The sequence below is a fragment of the Embiotoca jacksoni genome, unplaced genomic scaffold (assembly GCF_022577435.1).
Source record: "Embiotoca jacksoni isolate LCO1_2020_lvr unplaced genomic scaffold, fEmbJac1.0.p SCAF_2, whole genome shotgun sequence".
NCBI classification, from domain to species: domain Eukaryota; kingdom Metazoa; phylum Chordata; class Actinopteri; family Embiotocidae; genus Embiotoca; species Embiotoca jacksoni.
In genome coordinates, this window is record NW_027185340.1 from 4292187 (window position 1) to 4307679 (window position 15493).

Sequence of the window (15493 nt, forward strand, 5' to 3'; positions counted from 1 at the left end):
GTTTAAGATTCAAATATTTAAATGTAGATCTGACTTTATATGTAGTACCCAGAATAAAAGTGTGAGTTGATTTACTTTTGTTCTTTCGCTGCCTTTCTCCTCCTCTTCACGCATCAGGAATGGTCGTGGCCGGAGGGAGTCACTCAAGAATTAAAACGTTAATTATGACAAAACTTCACACAAATGTCTAAGAGGATAACATCATGACATGAGGACATTTTATAGGCAAAAGGTCGAAGGTCAACATCACTGTGACATCAATCATGTTCTGCAAAACCAATTTTCAACACCATAACAGAAGGGGAGATCATGACCACATTTAACATCTGGTCAGATACTAAATTGACACTAATCTTGGGTGTCCATTTGAAACTGTGGCGATTGTACAGATATTTGTATATTCAGAAAATCGGTGTGAAGCATATTTTTGACATCAACATCCACATTTGAAGCATCATACTGTGATGGCTACAACTGTATTAGATCAGAATCAGATTTATTGGCCAAATTCCTTAAAAGTCCTTAAGACACATTATGAGTCTGGACAGACAAAGACTGTTACCGGAGGCAGTAGTGCAGACAATTAAAATGCAATGAAAGTAAAGTCATTTATTAACTTTATTCTGTGTTTTTAACAAGGGATGTCAAAAATGGTGGGTTTTAAAGCAGCTGCACCTAACAGGCTAAAACTACCCTGATCTAAATTATACCTACTGATTGTTGTTGATTGTTTTACTGTATAATTATATCTGTTCTCCTCTGTTTCTGTACTTAAGCTGCCAGGATAGAAAAGCACAAGCAGCCAGAAAGAGAAAGTCTGGAGATAACTGAAGATTCAGCAGAGAACCAGGGTGACTCTTTGACTTTGGTTTAACAGATGTTTTTTGAGAGCATACAGCATGACGCTTGGAGTTGTGATGTGAGACACAAAAGTCACTGGTGAAGGTCTTTAAGGGGACGGTTTATTTAAAATTAGTAATTGTGGAAAGCAAAGACAGCCAGATGTTTTGATGCAGCTCATGTAATATTTCAGTGTCTCAAAGTTAGTTTTCTCCTTCAGCATCAAGTTTAATCTTGTTTTGCAGACGCACATCTCACCATCAAAGGATTTTCTGCTGTCTTGGGATCCTGACCTTGAAGTCGAGAAGGACCTTGGCATATATCGTTTAAAAACATTAAAAAAAAAACAGGTTTTCAATCTGATAGCTCGACATACTAAAGGAGACTGACAAGATGGAATGTTTGATCCTTGAAGAAATAATTCCTTTCATCCTCTTTGAAGCTTTCAGTCCTGCTGTTACTCACGTTTCAGTGACTTAGACAACAGTTAGTCTGAGTACTATTGAGAGGATGCAAACTAAATACCTCAGCATACTGCAAGCAGAGAGGCGACGGGTCAAAGGCATGATTCATGACATCCTGTCATACACCCTCTGTTTACTGTGGGTAAACAGAGGGTGTATTGAGTAGGATTAAGTAAATTGTAAAAGAGGCTGAAAAATATCCCCTTGAGTCGACATTTATATACCCACATTTGATTAAACGGCATCAGAAACACAGGAAAAACAGACCAAACCAACTTGTGGGTCTTTTGTTTGGCAGCACACTGTGGTGCGAAACATGCCTGAATAGTCACCTGCTTGTAGTAAACACTGATAATTCCCGACAAAGTCGAAACATTCACCGCTCAACCGCTCATATTTGTATGTGCTTGCAAATGCTTTGCACGTGACTGTTGGGAGGAATTACAATATTTTCTTTTCCGCACACACAGGAAGTCCTTGAACTTTTGCAGCATCAATGGCAACAATAAGTCTCAATGGATATACTCAAAAATACAAACAAATATACAGATTAAAAAACATGTGTGGACTGTAACAAACAACTGGTATCATAAGGACCCATGCAGTGTGTGTGTGTGTGTGTGTGTGTGTGTGTGTGTGTGTGTGTGTGTGTGTGTGTGTGTGTGTGTGTGTGTGTGATACAGACAGCGAGGCTAATGCACTGAGGGCACAGCACTCGTGTCGTTTCCAGGAATGAGAAGTCGTGCATCTGAGACTGATTTGCGCTGAATGTGGTTTGGCTACCATTCAACACATTTCTCTGCTCTACTGGGCCGATTCTTTGATAGGAGAAAAATCTAATTTTCTGCATATTAGGGTTTGGAAAAACCGATGGTTATAATGACTTGATCCCTTATCTGGACCCGTATTTATCAAACTAAGATTCACAATCATAAAAGGTCTAAAAGATTCATTGCAAAATGAATAATAATTACATTTTCATAAACACAATACCTGCAAAAACATATGGTTCTTTGATAAAGTCCTTAGAATAATATGTGAAATAAACTATCCAATAAATTACCTAATTATACTGTATAAATAAGGAGAGGAATAGCAAAAAATTTGACATGATAGAAACAGATAGAGATAAAAGGAAATGAATACCGCAATAACAAGACAGTTTAGATGTATGAAAAATAAATGCTTTGCCACCACTGAGGAATGGAAAAAAAAAAGAAGTACACTTTCAAGCCATTAAATACAGTGAAGTAAAACTACCTTATTCTAAAAGAGGTCTGTTGGTTCAGACAACATACAACCTTACTTGATGTGTCATGATCAGCAGCTTCAAGTAAATAATGTTAGCGAACCTTAGATACTGTAGATGCCCTCTAAATGATTTTAATGAGTATACTTGCTGATTTTAAGACTCGTCCTAATGTTGCTCTCAATAACTTCAGAATGTATTAAGAAATTAAGGTAAATTTATCGTACCGTTATTTTGAATTTGCTACTCGTGCCTCACTTTAAGTCTAAAACTTCACATTAAATAGAGACTTTTTGATAACACTCATATCAGTGAAAAACTAGTCTCTCATTGTGCTTCAGCAAACCAACTCTGGTAAAAACAATTTATGTGACTGTGTCTGTTTTGCTCAAACTCAGGAAACACAGCAACTGCGACATGCATGAGGCACCATGGCACCAGGTAGAGACATTTGGTTATGAAAGCAGTGGGCTAAGGAGCAGTGGGACTGTGTGGTTTTGTTGTAAGTGTGCATTGAACTATTGTGTGACCTTTCAGTTGAGACATTTTGCATGTGATTTGCATTTCTTTAACATTTCAGACTGTGGGAGAGCAGAAACTGTCTTAACTGAGTTTGATGTTTGATATTTGGTATTTACTCAGACTTTTACTTGTGCACGCTATGCAGCGTTAAACTTTGTCCACCAACATGTTCCAGTTGTGTTCTCTTATCTGGTCTCCTGACGGTGTCTGTCGATAAAAAGTCCGGACGTCTCTTTGTAACTTTGTCACTGGACATCATGTGAGTGTGTACTCAGTTTGACTGCTTGATAATTAGAGGCAGTTTGCCCAGCAACAGCAGAAACACACACAGACACACCAGAAGTAAGCTGTCGTGGATATACCCTGTGTTCTCTGAGACTAATGACCTGAACTGGGTGTTTTTTTTTTCCTCATCTTGACGGGCAAAAAATAAAAAAAACAACCACAGAAAAATCCCTACTCAGCTTTAAGCTGCAGGTTGGTGAGAAGAATAGTCAGGAAGTCACACACAGCTCCTCTCATTACTGAAAATCAGCAGCACATAGAGTTACTGGTTTGGACGCATCATTTATAAGGTGTTTAAAGGTCTGACAATGTGAAGTGATGTTTCCCAAACAATTAAAAAGCACATCGGCTATTATAGTATAGTATTTTATCTGCCAAGAAACTCTTCTACTTTTCTACAGTAGCCACAGTAAGTTCATAAAAACAGCGCAGCTTTTTACCCACATAATTTGATTCTTATCTATTAATAACCACAGACTTTATCAATAACAGAAAGCGAAAAGCCCACAAACATTTATGGGTAGATTGATATCTGCGGCTGTAGGCGGCAGTAGTATTTAGAAAAAATAAAAAGACTAATTGATTTGACATTGACTAATTCTTTTTTTTTTTAGCATATTTTACTTTTAATATTTTATGTAAATTTAGCTGATAACATGTTTACTTCAATACGATTTTGAATGCAGGGCTTTTTATTCTAACAGAGGGCAGTAGAACATAATAGAAACTGTTCAGTAAACAACAGAAGCCCTGCAAGAGGCCGTCACTAGTTGCTTTCTCTTTCTGTTCCTGCTGCGGCTGACCGCGCAGCCGCTGTGCGCGCAGTCAGAAGCGAGGCAGCCCGCGGGCAACGAGCCCTGCAGAGGGAAACATCACGTGGTGACACATCTCTGCGACTGACGTCACCGTCCCCATCGCCAAGCAACCCCACCATCAGCACTCGCGTCACCGTGCGCCCGAGCCGCGCGGTTGCCCGGCAACCGGCGCCTTGCGCTCGGATCCGGCCTTGCCTTGCACCCAGCTCGGAGCTCTGACGTGGGTGTGACGTTAATAAGGTGGGTATCAATTTGTTATGGTGGCGGAGAGGAGGAGGAGGTGGAGAGGAGGAGTTCCCCCACCCTCCTCCCCTCCACCTCCCCGTGTGTGAGTGCGGTGCCGAAGCCCTTTGCTCTCTTTGCATTCCGGCGGAGCTCACAGGCGGACGCACACACACACACACACACACACCGGCCGCAGCGCAGTCCGTCCCGGGCCGAGAGACTTGTTTAAAAAAAAACAAAAAACCGGGAGGAAAAAGTTGCCTTGCGCGTGTTTTCCTCAGGTTTTCCCCTCCGCTGCTGTGTCGCTGATCCGGAGCTGTGGTTGTGGAATGGTTTACGTTTCGTCTGAGAGCTGTCTGAACTGTGAGAGAAGGAGGTTTATGTCTTTGTAAGGTAAGACGCGATAATAACTCACCTTTCGCCGTTTCGTTGTTTTCCTGTACATTTTGTAAATGTTTCAACCCAGGAAAAAAAAAGAAAAAAGAAAAGCTTTTTATCTTTTAGTTTTAGTTATGCTGCTTCCTCTTATTTTTTATTTTTACTTTCAATTCTTCTTTCTGTTCCTTTACATTCTTTCAACTGAAAAAAAAAAAAAAAAAAAGTGGCTTCATTTTGAAACTGAATTATGGCTCGAGAATAAAAACGTATTTATTCCGTTTAAATTGTTTTAAAGTCTATTATTTGGAAATAGAATTTGTACGTTTGAAATAATTTTATTTTGACAAAATCACTGAAAAGAGAATTGCCAGCACCTTTACTCGCCCTCCGTCTCCCGCTCGTCATCTGCCACCAGAGAGGTTTCCCATTGTTGAGACAGTTAATGGTCATTACAAGTTGATCTGCAAAAAAAAAAAAAAAAAAAAGGAATCTGCAACGACAAATACAATATGCCACTCTTGTGTTTGTGTCTGCAGGTATTTGCCTTAATTTATCCCAACGCTGTAACTCCACTGGTGCACCATGGTGATCATGACGGAGACTAGCCGGCCAGCTCAGTCCAGCCCTGCCCAGGGCAGGCCCCTGCAGGTCGGCTTCTACGAGATCATCCGCACCCTGGGGAAAGGAAACTTTGCAGTGGTGAAACTGGCCAGACACAAAGTCACCAAAACACAGGTGTGCAGCTCTTCTCCTAATCTGTATGCAGTTATTCGAGGAATGCATATTTTTCTTTATTTACACACTGACACATTTTTTTGGGGGGGAATTAATTTTTTTCAGGTGGCCATAAAGATTATTGATAAGACCAGGCTGAATCCATCCAACTTGGAGAAGATTTACAGAGAGGTGCAGATAATGAAGCTGCTAAACCACCCCCATATCATTAAACTCTACCAGGTGAGTGCATTGTATTTAATCTCTCTGCAGTGTTGCTGTTTGCGTGTATGTGTGCAAAAATGCGGTGCTGGTGCAGGCGTGTGTTATTCAGCCTGCGTTACATCCTCACAGTCACCGAACACACGCAGTGTATCGTGGTCTGTGATGGCTCCGTGTGCAGGGAGCCAGTTCGAATGCATGCATGAATGTGGGAGTAAAATGCTCTGGTGTGGAAAGCTTTGCAAAGTGGGGACGCATTTTATATTTTCCAAAACAACAGTGTGACAATGCAGAGCGTTGTGGCTCAGTGTTACACATGTGCGACTGCAGCAGGGCCATTATGTGCAGCAGAAATAGGGGATATGCACTTGTGTAAGTGGTTTGTTGCAGCTTGGTGTGAGGTGCTGATTCTCAGAATAGTCTGAATCATAAGTACAGCACAGCAGTATTAGTGCAATCCCTTTTGACCTCCTTGTGCGAGTGAGAGGGAGCGTAAGGACGATCCTGGTGCCACTCGGTGCTGGGAACAATGCATTTCGGAGATGTTTTGGGTTATATAACGGCAGAGGTGATTACAAAGAAAAGGGAAACCGAGCAGTGACGACAGTGCTGGTTGAGGACGCATCCACAGGTCTGACCATTAAGCCCAATTAGCACCTGTTGGAGCCAAGTGCAATGTGTCTGCGTGTCACGTGAAGGCTTCCCCACAAATCACTGCTTTACTCCTAATCAAATTGAAGACTTAGTAGGAAGAATCCGCTTTTTTCCCACTCAGCTGACCTCACAGGCACCGTGTCAGGCGTCTGGAAACAAGCACACACACCTACGCAAACCAGCACACAATGCCCTTTCTATTTTATTGTTTAATACTCTCGAGTTTTTCTGCTGTTTGTTTAGTTCTTTACTGTTTTGCTACTTTTGAGGATTACTTCACATCCCAGTTTAAAAGGCTGAGCAGCTTTTACTGTAAAATCGTGTCTGGACTGAAAATAATAACGGCATGACTTTATTCCTGGGAAGCCCCAACAATGTTTCCCCTCAAATGCAGAAGTTCATATACGTACGATTTAAAGCTGAAACAATAATTTGACCACAGTCATATAATTATTTATTTTTTTTGGTAAAAATACCAAATATTCTTTCATATTACATTAATTAATTTGTCCTATATCATAAACTAAATATTTGTATGTATTGAACAATACATTGGTCAGACAAAACAAACAATTTCAAGATACCAACCTGAGTTTTAGGATGAACAGATGAACATTTTTAACAATTTTATAATTAGTTTTTAAGAGCAAATGATTGGATTTCTAACCAAAAATTGAATTATCACATATAATTCTTGCCCAATGACTCAACATTGTATTATATAATATACTATATTATATTATATTATATTTCAATATTAGTAATGCAGCAATATAATGTGTGTGTGTGTGTGTGTGTGTGTGTGTGTGTGTGTGTGTACTGCAGCTTTCACACAATATTAAAAAGACCTGGAAGATACATAATTTAAAATATCAAAATTATGATGAGCCGAAATCAATTTTACATGAATTTAATCTCCTTCAACAAAATAGATACACAGACTTCAAGGAGCCTAAAGGAAATCATGTTTCCTGTGTTTTTCAGACAAAGTGAAGTGAAGTGAAGTAAAGTGAGCATCATTAAAAAACACACGTTTAACAGCATTTCCTACCAAGAAAACTTAAATATTTAATGTTACCAGAATATCTTCATTGTTTTAGTGGAATTGATGTGATCTTAGATTACAATTTTAGATTTGTTCAATTAGACATGAAAACAATGACAGAGATATTATAAGCTGTAAAACTGTACTGTCCCCCGGCCGCTCTGCGAGGTGTCTGACGTGGATGACCTCTGTCTGTCTTCATCCTGTATGTGATGCACCCTTGATTTTTTTTCCTCCACGCCCTTGGGCTGTCCGAGGTGATGCTAGTCAGATGGTCGGTACTTGACAATAGTAAGCAACTGCATCACCTCTCTTCCTCCTTCCGGTACAAAGGAAGGATGGTGGCATGAGACCGTCTTGTGATCCGAAGGCTACGGCCTCTCGGTGTCTGTTTTTTTGGAACCTACGATCTAATAAATGTCCTGTCCTGGTAAATGGAGGTCTTCTGTGAGCTCAGGGAACAGACCGGGAATTGCGTCTTTCCGTCCCGTGAAGTGCACTCACGGCTGCGTTTTTTTGAGAAACAAGACGGCCGTGTGAACGGCCCACGGGAACACATCTCTGTTTCTTGGAGATCAACAGATACGGGGAGCTTGAAACTCAATACTAGCATCCGTTGCCAAGCGGCCTCTGGGAAAACATTCCCAACCAATTTGATCAGCTGGTCTGTGTGTGGATGTTATGTGTTTCCCTTTCGGATTCGTGTTGACGTGCATACGAGGGTTTTGAGACGTGATTAAAATGCATGTGGGTGACAGCTCTCTTATGCAACAGGACACAAAACGGAAAGCCAGGGTGTTGGTGTGTTTTTATAAGTAGAACAAGTATGGAGAAGTATGAAGGGGATTTTGGCGTTAGAAAATGTCTCATGCTTAGAAATGCCCAGAGCAGGCTGCACTGAAAGACATGGAACAGATTTTGCTCTTAGATGTCCTCACCAGCTGCCTATGACCCAGATGGCTCCAACTGATTTCCCCCCTCTTTCTGTCTCTTAGGTCATGGAGACCAAAGACATGCTGTACATCGTGACCGAGTACGCGAAGAACGGAGAGATGTTCGGTGAGTCCAGCCTTCAAATTCCGTCCTTTCACAGGCACACAGGCTGAATCCTGGTTACATGTCAAATGTGGACCTGAGCTAAAATATCCTCCCATCCCTCCAGACCACCTGACCTCAAACGGCCGCATGAGTGAAGATGAGGCTCGGAAGAAGTTCTGGCAGATTCTCACAGCGGTGGACTACTGCCACCGACACCACATCGTTCACCGTGACCTAAAAACCGAGAACCTGTTGCTGGATGCCAACATGAATATCAAACTAGCCGGTAGGTGTGCCACAAACCGTTTACTCTCACCATGGTTACTGGTTTGCTGACAGGACAGTGATGTACAATGTGACAGAGTGTTTACTGCTTTGAATCCGTCTCTCCGCAGCTCATTGTTGTTTCTGTATTCTGTTCAGTTCATAGCAGAAGAAAGTATTCGCTGCTTTTAGATTTGTTCACTATTCTAATTAAATTGTTGATGTGCTGTCTTTTCTTTAATTTATTACTTTTTTTTTAATCAAAATTAACATCAAACAGAGGAAATGAATTTAGCACACAAACAGACTCGGTTACATAAATAAAGTTTATAGCTCGACTCTCAGAGCAGTGAACAACAGCGAGTCTTTTGTGGGGGAGACGACGTGTTCACATTAGGTTGTAAATGTCCATCCGTGTCTCATGATGTTAAATTGAATCACACTCTGCAGACGGTCATATATCAGTTTTACGATGGCCCGAGCTCCACATGCTGTGATGTGAAATAAACAAGTTTGAATAACACAATTGTTGCTTGCCTCCTTTGATGTCTTGCAGACTTTGGATTTGGAAACTTCTACAATGCCAGGGAGCCTCTGTCTACGTGGTGTGGCAGCCCGCCTTATGCTGCCCCTGAAGTGTTTGAAGGGAAAGAGTATGAGGGGCCTCAGCTGGACATTTGGGTAAGCTTATAGCAGGAAAATATAGTCAGCATTATTGAAGGAGTGAGCATTAACAGTTTAAAAACAGTGATGACATTCACCTTTTTGCTCTCCACAGAGCCTCGGTGTGGTGCTTTATGTTCTCGTCTGCGGCTCTCTTCCATTCGACGGACCCAGCCTTCCTGCACTCAGACAGAGAGTCACAGAGGGACGATTCAGAATCCCTTTCTTCATGTCTCAAGGTATCGATTATCCTGCCAGCTAATCACAACGATTACTTCTAATTAGTAATTCCGTGTAAAGCCCACAATCAGAGACTCATTCATTGATTTACGTCCTCCAGACTGTGAAAACCTCATCCGTAAGATGCTGGTGGTCGACCCGGCCAAGAGGATCAGCGTGGCCCAGATCAAGCAGCACCGCTGGATGCTGGCGGACCCAACAGCTGCCCACCAGACCCTCAGCCATTCCCTCACAGAGTACAACTCCAACCTGGGCGACTACAGCGAACCTGTGCTTGGCATCATGAACACACTGGGCATCGACCGCCAGAGGACCATCGAGGTGACTGAACAAAAATTAAAGTTTGATAAAGTAAAATGTACAATTTTAGGACTTGAGGTCGGCCTCAAATTAAAAGGCCGCCACCTCCTTGATGTCTGTCGCATCCACTATGTATTCCCACATGCTTAAAAGCTTACCACTCACTAATTAGAAGATTTAGTCTTCTGTTTTTAAAAGTAGAAGCAATTTCTCGCTCTGTCATCACCAAAAAGATGATATATGTGCTTATACTTGCCTTTCATTGAAAGAGGTACATGGAGGTGAAGAGCTAAGGAATGAGAGGGAGAGCTGGATATAAACTGGCACCATGAGTCACAGAAAGTAAATAAAGTGGTCTAATTGCTGATCTACTGTCTGTTTCTTCAGTCTCTGCAGAGCAGCAGCTACAATCACTTCTCTGCTATCTACTACCTGCTGCTGGAGAGAGTGCGAGAGCACCGCACGCAGCAGCTCAGCCGCCAGTGTGGAAGCTGGAGCCAGAGACCCAGGAGCACCTCCGACTCCACCGCCCCAGAGGTCAGCACTACAGCTGGGTGTAACAAGCTCAGACTAGCTTTCATCTAATCCTCTTCTGAAGTTTCTAAAACACCTTTTGCCTTCTTCCAGGTGATTATGGAGTCCACCAACAGTTTTAGAGCTACAGCGTTTTCTGTTCCAGCCAAAAGCGCTCCACCTGTGTACTCGGAGGTCGAGTGTGATCAGGGCGGACTGTTCCAGGTAAACCTATCAAATAAAACCCGACAGCATTCAGCGGCTTGTCTACCAAGAGACCAAGTACCGCCTCCTACTCTGCTGTCAGTCAGCTGCTAACTGTCTGCCTCCTTCTGCTTCAGCGGGTGGTGTTTCCAGTGGAGGCCAGCCTGAACAGATTGCTCTGGAACCGCTCCATTTCACCCAACAGCCTGCTGGAGACCAGCATCAGCGAGGAGGTGCGGCCCAGAGACCTGGAAGAGGAGGAGGCAACACAAACTCTTGTGCCCCTACTCCCTCCCACCACCACCTCCCGCAGACACACTCTGGCTGAGGTCTCTGCCCGTTTCCACCAGTGCAACCCTCCATGTACGTGTACGATAAACACATGTTTAGAAAACACACGTTCACCTTAATATTCTCAGCCACACAGAACTGAATTCCTGACCTGTCCTGTTTCTGTAGGCATCGTAGTCAGTCCCTCAGATGGCGCCTCCTCTGACGGCTGTCTGAAGTCCTCATCCAGTCCCGCCCCAACTTTGCAAGCTGCTATGGGTGAGATGTCAACACTTCTGGCCTCGGGGGCTGAAAGTGGAGCTCTGGTGCCTGCCGGAGCTCCCCAGGCTCTCTCCTCCCACCTCCTGCCCCAGGCCCAGGGCAGCCTGCCCGCTGCCAGCTTCCAGGAAGGCCGCAGAGCATCCGACACCTCCCTCACACAAGGTACAGGAGCACGAAATCACTTCCTATATATCACTTATCTCATCTGGTATTCATGTTTCTCATATGTACTGTATCGCATTAAAGGATCAAAGGAGTATTATATAACATTTTCCCATGCCTGTCCGCAGGCCTCAAAGCTTTCCGACAGCAGCTGAGGAAAAACACACGCACTAAAGGGCTTCTGGGATTAAACAAGATCAAGGGCCTGACGAGGCAGGTTGTTCCTCCGACCTCCTGTAACCGCGGCAGCCGGGGGTCACTGGGGCCGGCCTTCTCGGAGCACCGCAGCATGCTGGAGGAGGTGCTGCACCAGCAAAGGTGAGAGACACTATTACATTAAAGCAAACTGTTATTAAAGTCCATAAAAGTCCATAAAAGTTCCAGGAGCTTTCAAACTGTGAGGGAGAGTAGAAGAAGAGTGAAACATCGTACTCCTTTTGGGAGTCATAATTCAGTTAAATCAGGAAACAGACATGACACATACTCAAAGATAAAGCGTAACAGAGGATATCGTTATCTAATTTGTCCATTGTAAATGAATGACCCTTGCAACTGCAGAACATTTTCACATTTTCCTCAGGATAGTGATATTTGTCTGCACATCCATGAGTGTTTTATACAAATACAGGCTAAAAACAACCAGGTTTAAGTCGTAGCACACGGGAATTATAGTTCCAAAACCTAGACATGATCATTATATTTACAGCATGTTAAAACCCAGTGAACAAAGAAGCATGGACACCACACAGTTGGTGGTTGGGGCGGGTTTAAGGTGGTGCTGTTTGTGTCTGAGGGTCATCAGATGTAGATACACAGTCTGACCTTCTGTCTTTGTTTTCCAGGATGCTGCAGATTCAACACCAACCGCAGTCTCAAGTCAAAGCCGCTCCGACAGGACCTACCCAGAATCCCCTGCTCTTTCTGGCACACCAACAGTCGCCCTCTCCTCCTCCTACCACCGTGTTTGCCTCCTCCTCCATGTTCGATACCCCCACCCAGTCCGCCCTGCCTCCTCAGCAAGCTTCTCTACAGCACGGCCCATGGCAGCAACCCCTCGAGACTTCCTCCTCCGGCTGCTCCTCGCCCTCCTCGTCCTGCTACTCCTCCTCTCTGTCCCCCGTGGCCTCCGCCACCTACCTTCTCGAGGCCCGTCTGCACATCAGCCATCAACCCCACCCTCACCCCTACACCAGCCTCCAGCGTCAGCTCCAGTCTGCAACACAAAGCCCCTTCCCCATCCTGTCCAAGCCGGTGGTGTGGAGAATGGGATCGGCCTCCGGCACAGACCCGAACATGCAGGAGTTGGGTCTGGCCGGACAGCAGCAGCTCAGCAGCTGTGTGATGGTGAAATAAAAAGCCAGCCGGAAGAAAAGAGAGCAGACATGAGGAGGAAGAAGAAAAAGCAGACACCATTTTATTTATTTAACAACAAGAGGTACACATGTGAGCGTCTTTCCACACGTGTGTATGTTTTTGATATCATATAAGCTAAAGACTAAGCAATAAACCAAACTCTGAATGAGGCGTTAAATTCGACATCCAGAGGAGCAATAATAGACTGAGAGACTCTCCTCCAGCTCTCGGATGGACTCACTTGAATAAACTGAGAGCTGACGTTAGCCGATACACTTATCTCTCACATGTTTTGATGCTGTCTAAGTTTTTTTTTTTTTTTTTTTTTTTAAACAGGAAGTCTCACTGTCCGCTTTCTTTTTTTAACGTCACGTTTTCCATGTTTCTCACTTGCCTGGACGGAAGACCAAAATTATTTCTTCTTTCATTTTCCCACTTTGTTCACCTTTCTTAAGAGACATTTATCCGTAGCAGTGCAATGAACATGCAGTATAATGCCCTAAAGCTAACAAACATTCACTGAAGGAGTTGATTTCAATTGAAACTGTGATTATTATTATTTTTTTTTTTGTTCTTTTCATGACAACGCAAACGTCGCTTTTACCTCAAGCTACAAAATGACTGCTACGCCCTCATCAGCCAAAACTGAGTGAAGATAAGAGTCTCGCTGATTGAGTAAAGCACAACAGGTACTTCAGTCAGCTGGGTAGCACCTTGTACGTCCATGTTCCCTTCATTTCACAAGTACTTTCTCGTTAGATGCTTTTACTACCTCCTCAGGCAACAATTCAGCTAAACCTGTACAAAAAAAAAAAAAACTATCATAGGAAAGACAGTACAAAGACTGTGGGAACGGTGCAATATTTTTACATGGAAAGACGAGACTACACGTACTGGTTCAAATCACGTGTACATTTGCCTGAGGTTTATTTTGTCTGCTTGTAAAAACCTTCAATACGTTTGACCTTGCCGTGCTAGCTGGCTGACTGGAAAAGGTACTTGTTCCGTAACACGGCGACATGATACCGTAGTGATGTAGAGGAGAGACTCGAGACATTTCAAAACGCTGTTTCTTCCACACAGCGTGCTTGTAGTTGTTTTACCGCGAGGAGGAATTTTGGGTTTTACCAAAGAGCAAACAGCACAATAGATGGGTGATCTATCAAAGACAGACTACTGACTTTTTCACTTCGAATGCTGTCTCAAGATGTAGCATGGTGGTTAGCTGCCATTTTCACATGATCTCCATAGCTTTCGCTGTGAGAAAAACTCCCGCTGCCACCAAATTCAAATGCTACTCTGATGCTATTGTTGATGTTCCTAGCTGTTACTTTCAGGACCACGGTGGTGTTTTTGTACTTTTCTAAAAAAAAAAAAAAAAAAAAAAAAGAGTAAGAACAAAAAACAACAAAAAAAAAGAGAAAAAAGTCCGAACGTAGCAATACCATTTTGTGCAGGAAGCTAAACGTTCTCCAGATGCCCAGAAGTGTCTAAAAACAGGTGACCTGCAATGAGCTGATGTGTTTGTGCAGACAGTTCAGATGATGTGTTAGAAAAGCTGCACGAGGCGTGCAACAGTAGAAGCTTAGTTAGTTCTCATATCTGTGAAACGTCTTGTAGGGAGCAGTGTTTTTTTGTTTTTTTTCCCAAACCCAGTTCGACTTTGGAAACATGCAGTGTTGATATTTCTGCCCAACAATTTTCTCGGTTTATTGCACTCACTTCCAACACTCGTGCCTTTAACTGAACAAACTATCGGTCGGAGCTCTGCGCCTCCAGTCGCTACCCTGAAGGAAGCTCCGCGACCGGCCATCCGCTCAGACGCCCCTCTGATTTTTACTTTGACCTTTGAACTTGCTGTTTAAATGAAAGCGAGATTTGCACTTTATTCCTATTTGTTATTACTGATTTTTGTTTGTTTGTTTCTCATGATGAAAGAAAAGTCACAAAACTATTGAAACACTAAGACTCTTGATGCAAATCTGTCAGATGACACTTTTGATAAATTTTGGATAATAACAAGTATTTCATGTTTGTTTTTTTTCCTGATTTGTTACTTGACTGCGTGAGCATGAACACATCTGTGTGTGTGTGTGTGTGTGTGTGTGTGTGTGTGTGTGTGTGTGTGTGTGTGTGTGTGGAGGGGAGGAACAGAAAGAGGAAGGGAAGGAGAGAGGACATTAGTTTAAGAAAGATTGTTTATTTATGTGGCTATTTATTAAAATAAAGTTCACTTCCTAAACTGTCTGTGCCTGAATTTATGTTTACTGGCATGTTAACTGCTCTATCATATTAATATCTGTCGACATGACTTCAACAACTCTTTTACACCTCAACTTTCCCATAAAAATTTGGAAATCCCACTAAAATGCCGAGCCAATACAGACTTGAGCATTTCAATACTGATATTACAGACTGGAATTAAATATTGAAAGTCTTCATTTCCGCACTTCATAATGCTTCATCCTCTTCATCGAACAGATGACGAGGCACACGGGTGATGCACTCGCACACTATGGTGATGCTGCGATGCTCCGGTGACCCTCCCGCTGGCCGGTTATTTATGAACCTAAGAACAGACAGGTGTCTGACGGAAAAAAAAAAAAAAAAACGTGGGAGTCAAATGACGCAATAGCAAAATGAAGAGCCAAACGGTCCGTGAGCCAGCAGAGCTGTGCTCCACTCCTCCGCCCGCCCTGCTCGTTCATTATCTCCGCTCAGATAAGAGAGATAAGAAAGCGGTCGAACTCCTTATGTGTTCCTGCAGGACTGAAATGCGCTGATTTGCTGC

At 43.0% G+C, this 15493-nt stretch overlaps 1 protein-coding gene across 3 annotated transcripts; it reads left to right on the forward strand.

Annotated features, from left to right (window-relative positions):
* Positions 1 to 4485: 4485 nt before the first annotated feature.
* Positions 4486 to 14944, forward strand: sik1 (salt-inducible kinase 1). Of its 3 annotated transcripts, none has more exons than XM_069154060.1 (13): positions 4486 to 4793; positions 5315 to 5735; positions 8409 to 8472; positions 8576 to 8737; positions 9272 to 9396; positions 9494 to 9617; positions 9719 to 9939; positions 10306 to 10455; positions 10546 to 10656; positions 10773 to 10998; positions 11095 to 11349; positions 11478 to 11667; positions 12192 to 14944. In XM_069154060.1, the coding sequence occupies exons 2-13, from the start codon at positions 5361 to 5363 to the stop codon at positions 12700 to 12702; spliced, it is 2514 nt and encodes an 837-aa protein (XP_069010161.1). In that variant the 5' UTR covers positions 4486 to 4793; positions 5315 to 5360; the 3' UTR covers positions 12703 to 14944. The 3 variants fall into 3 exon arrangements, 2 of the variants coding, with proteins under 2 accessions (XP_069010161.1, XP_069010162.1); XR_011178449.1 differs by lacking the exon at positions 4486 to 4793 and having other exon boundaries at positions 4800 to 5735; positions 12192 to 14093; positions 14124 to 14944; XM_069154061.1 differs by lacking the exon at positions 4486 to 4793 and having other exon boundaries at positions 4800 to 5513; positions 5619 to 5735.
* The last annotated feature ends 549 nt before the right edge of the window (positions 14945 to 15493 follow it).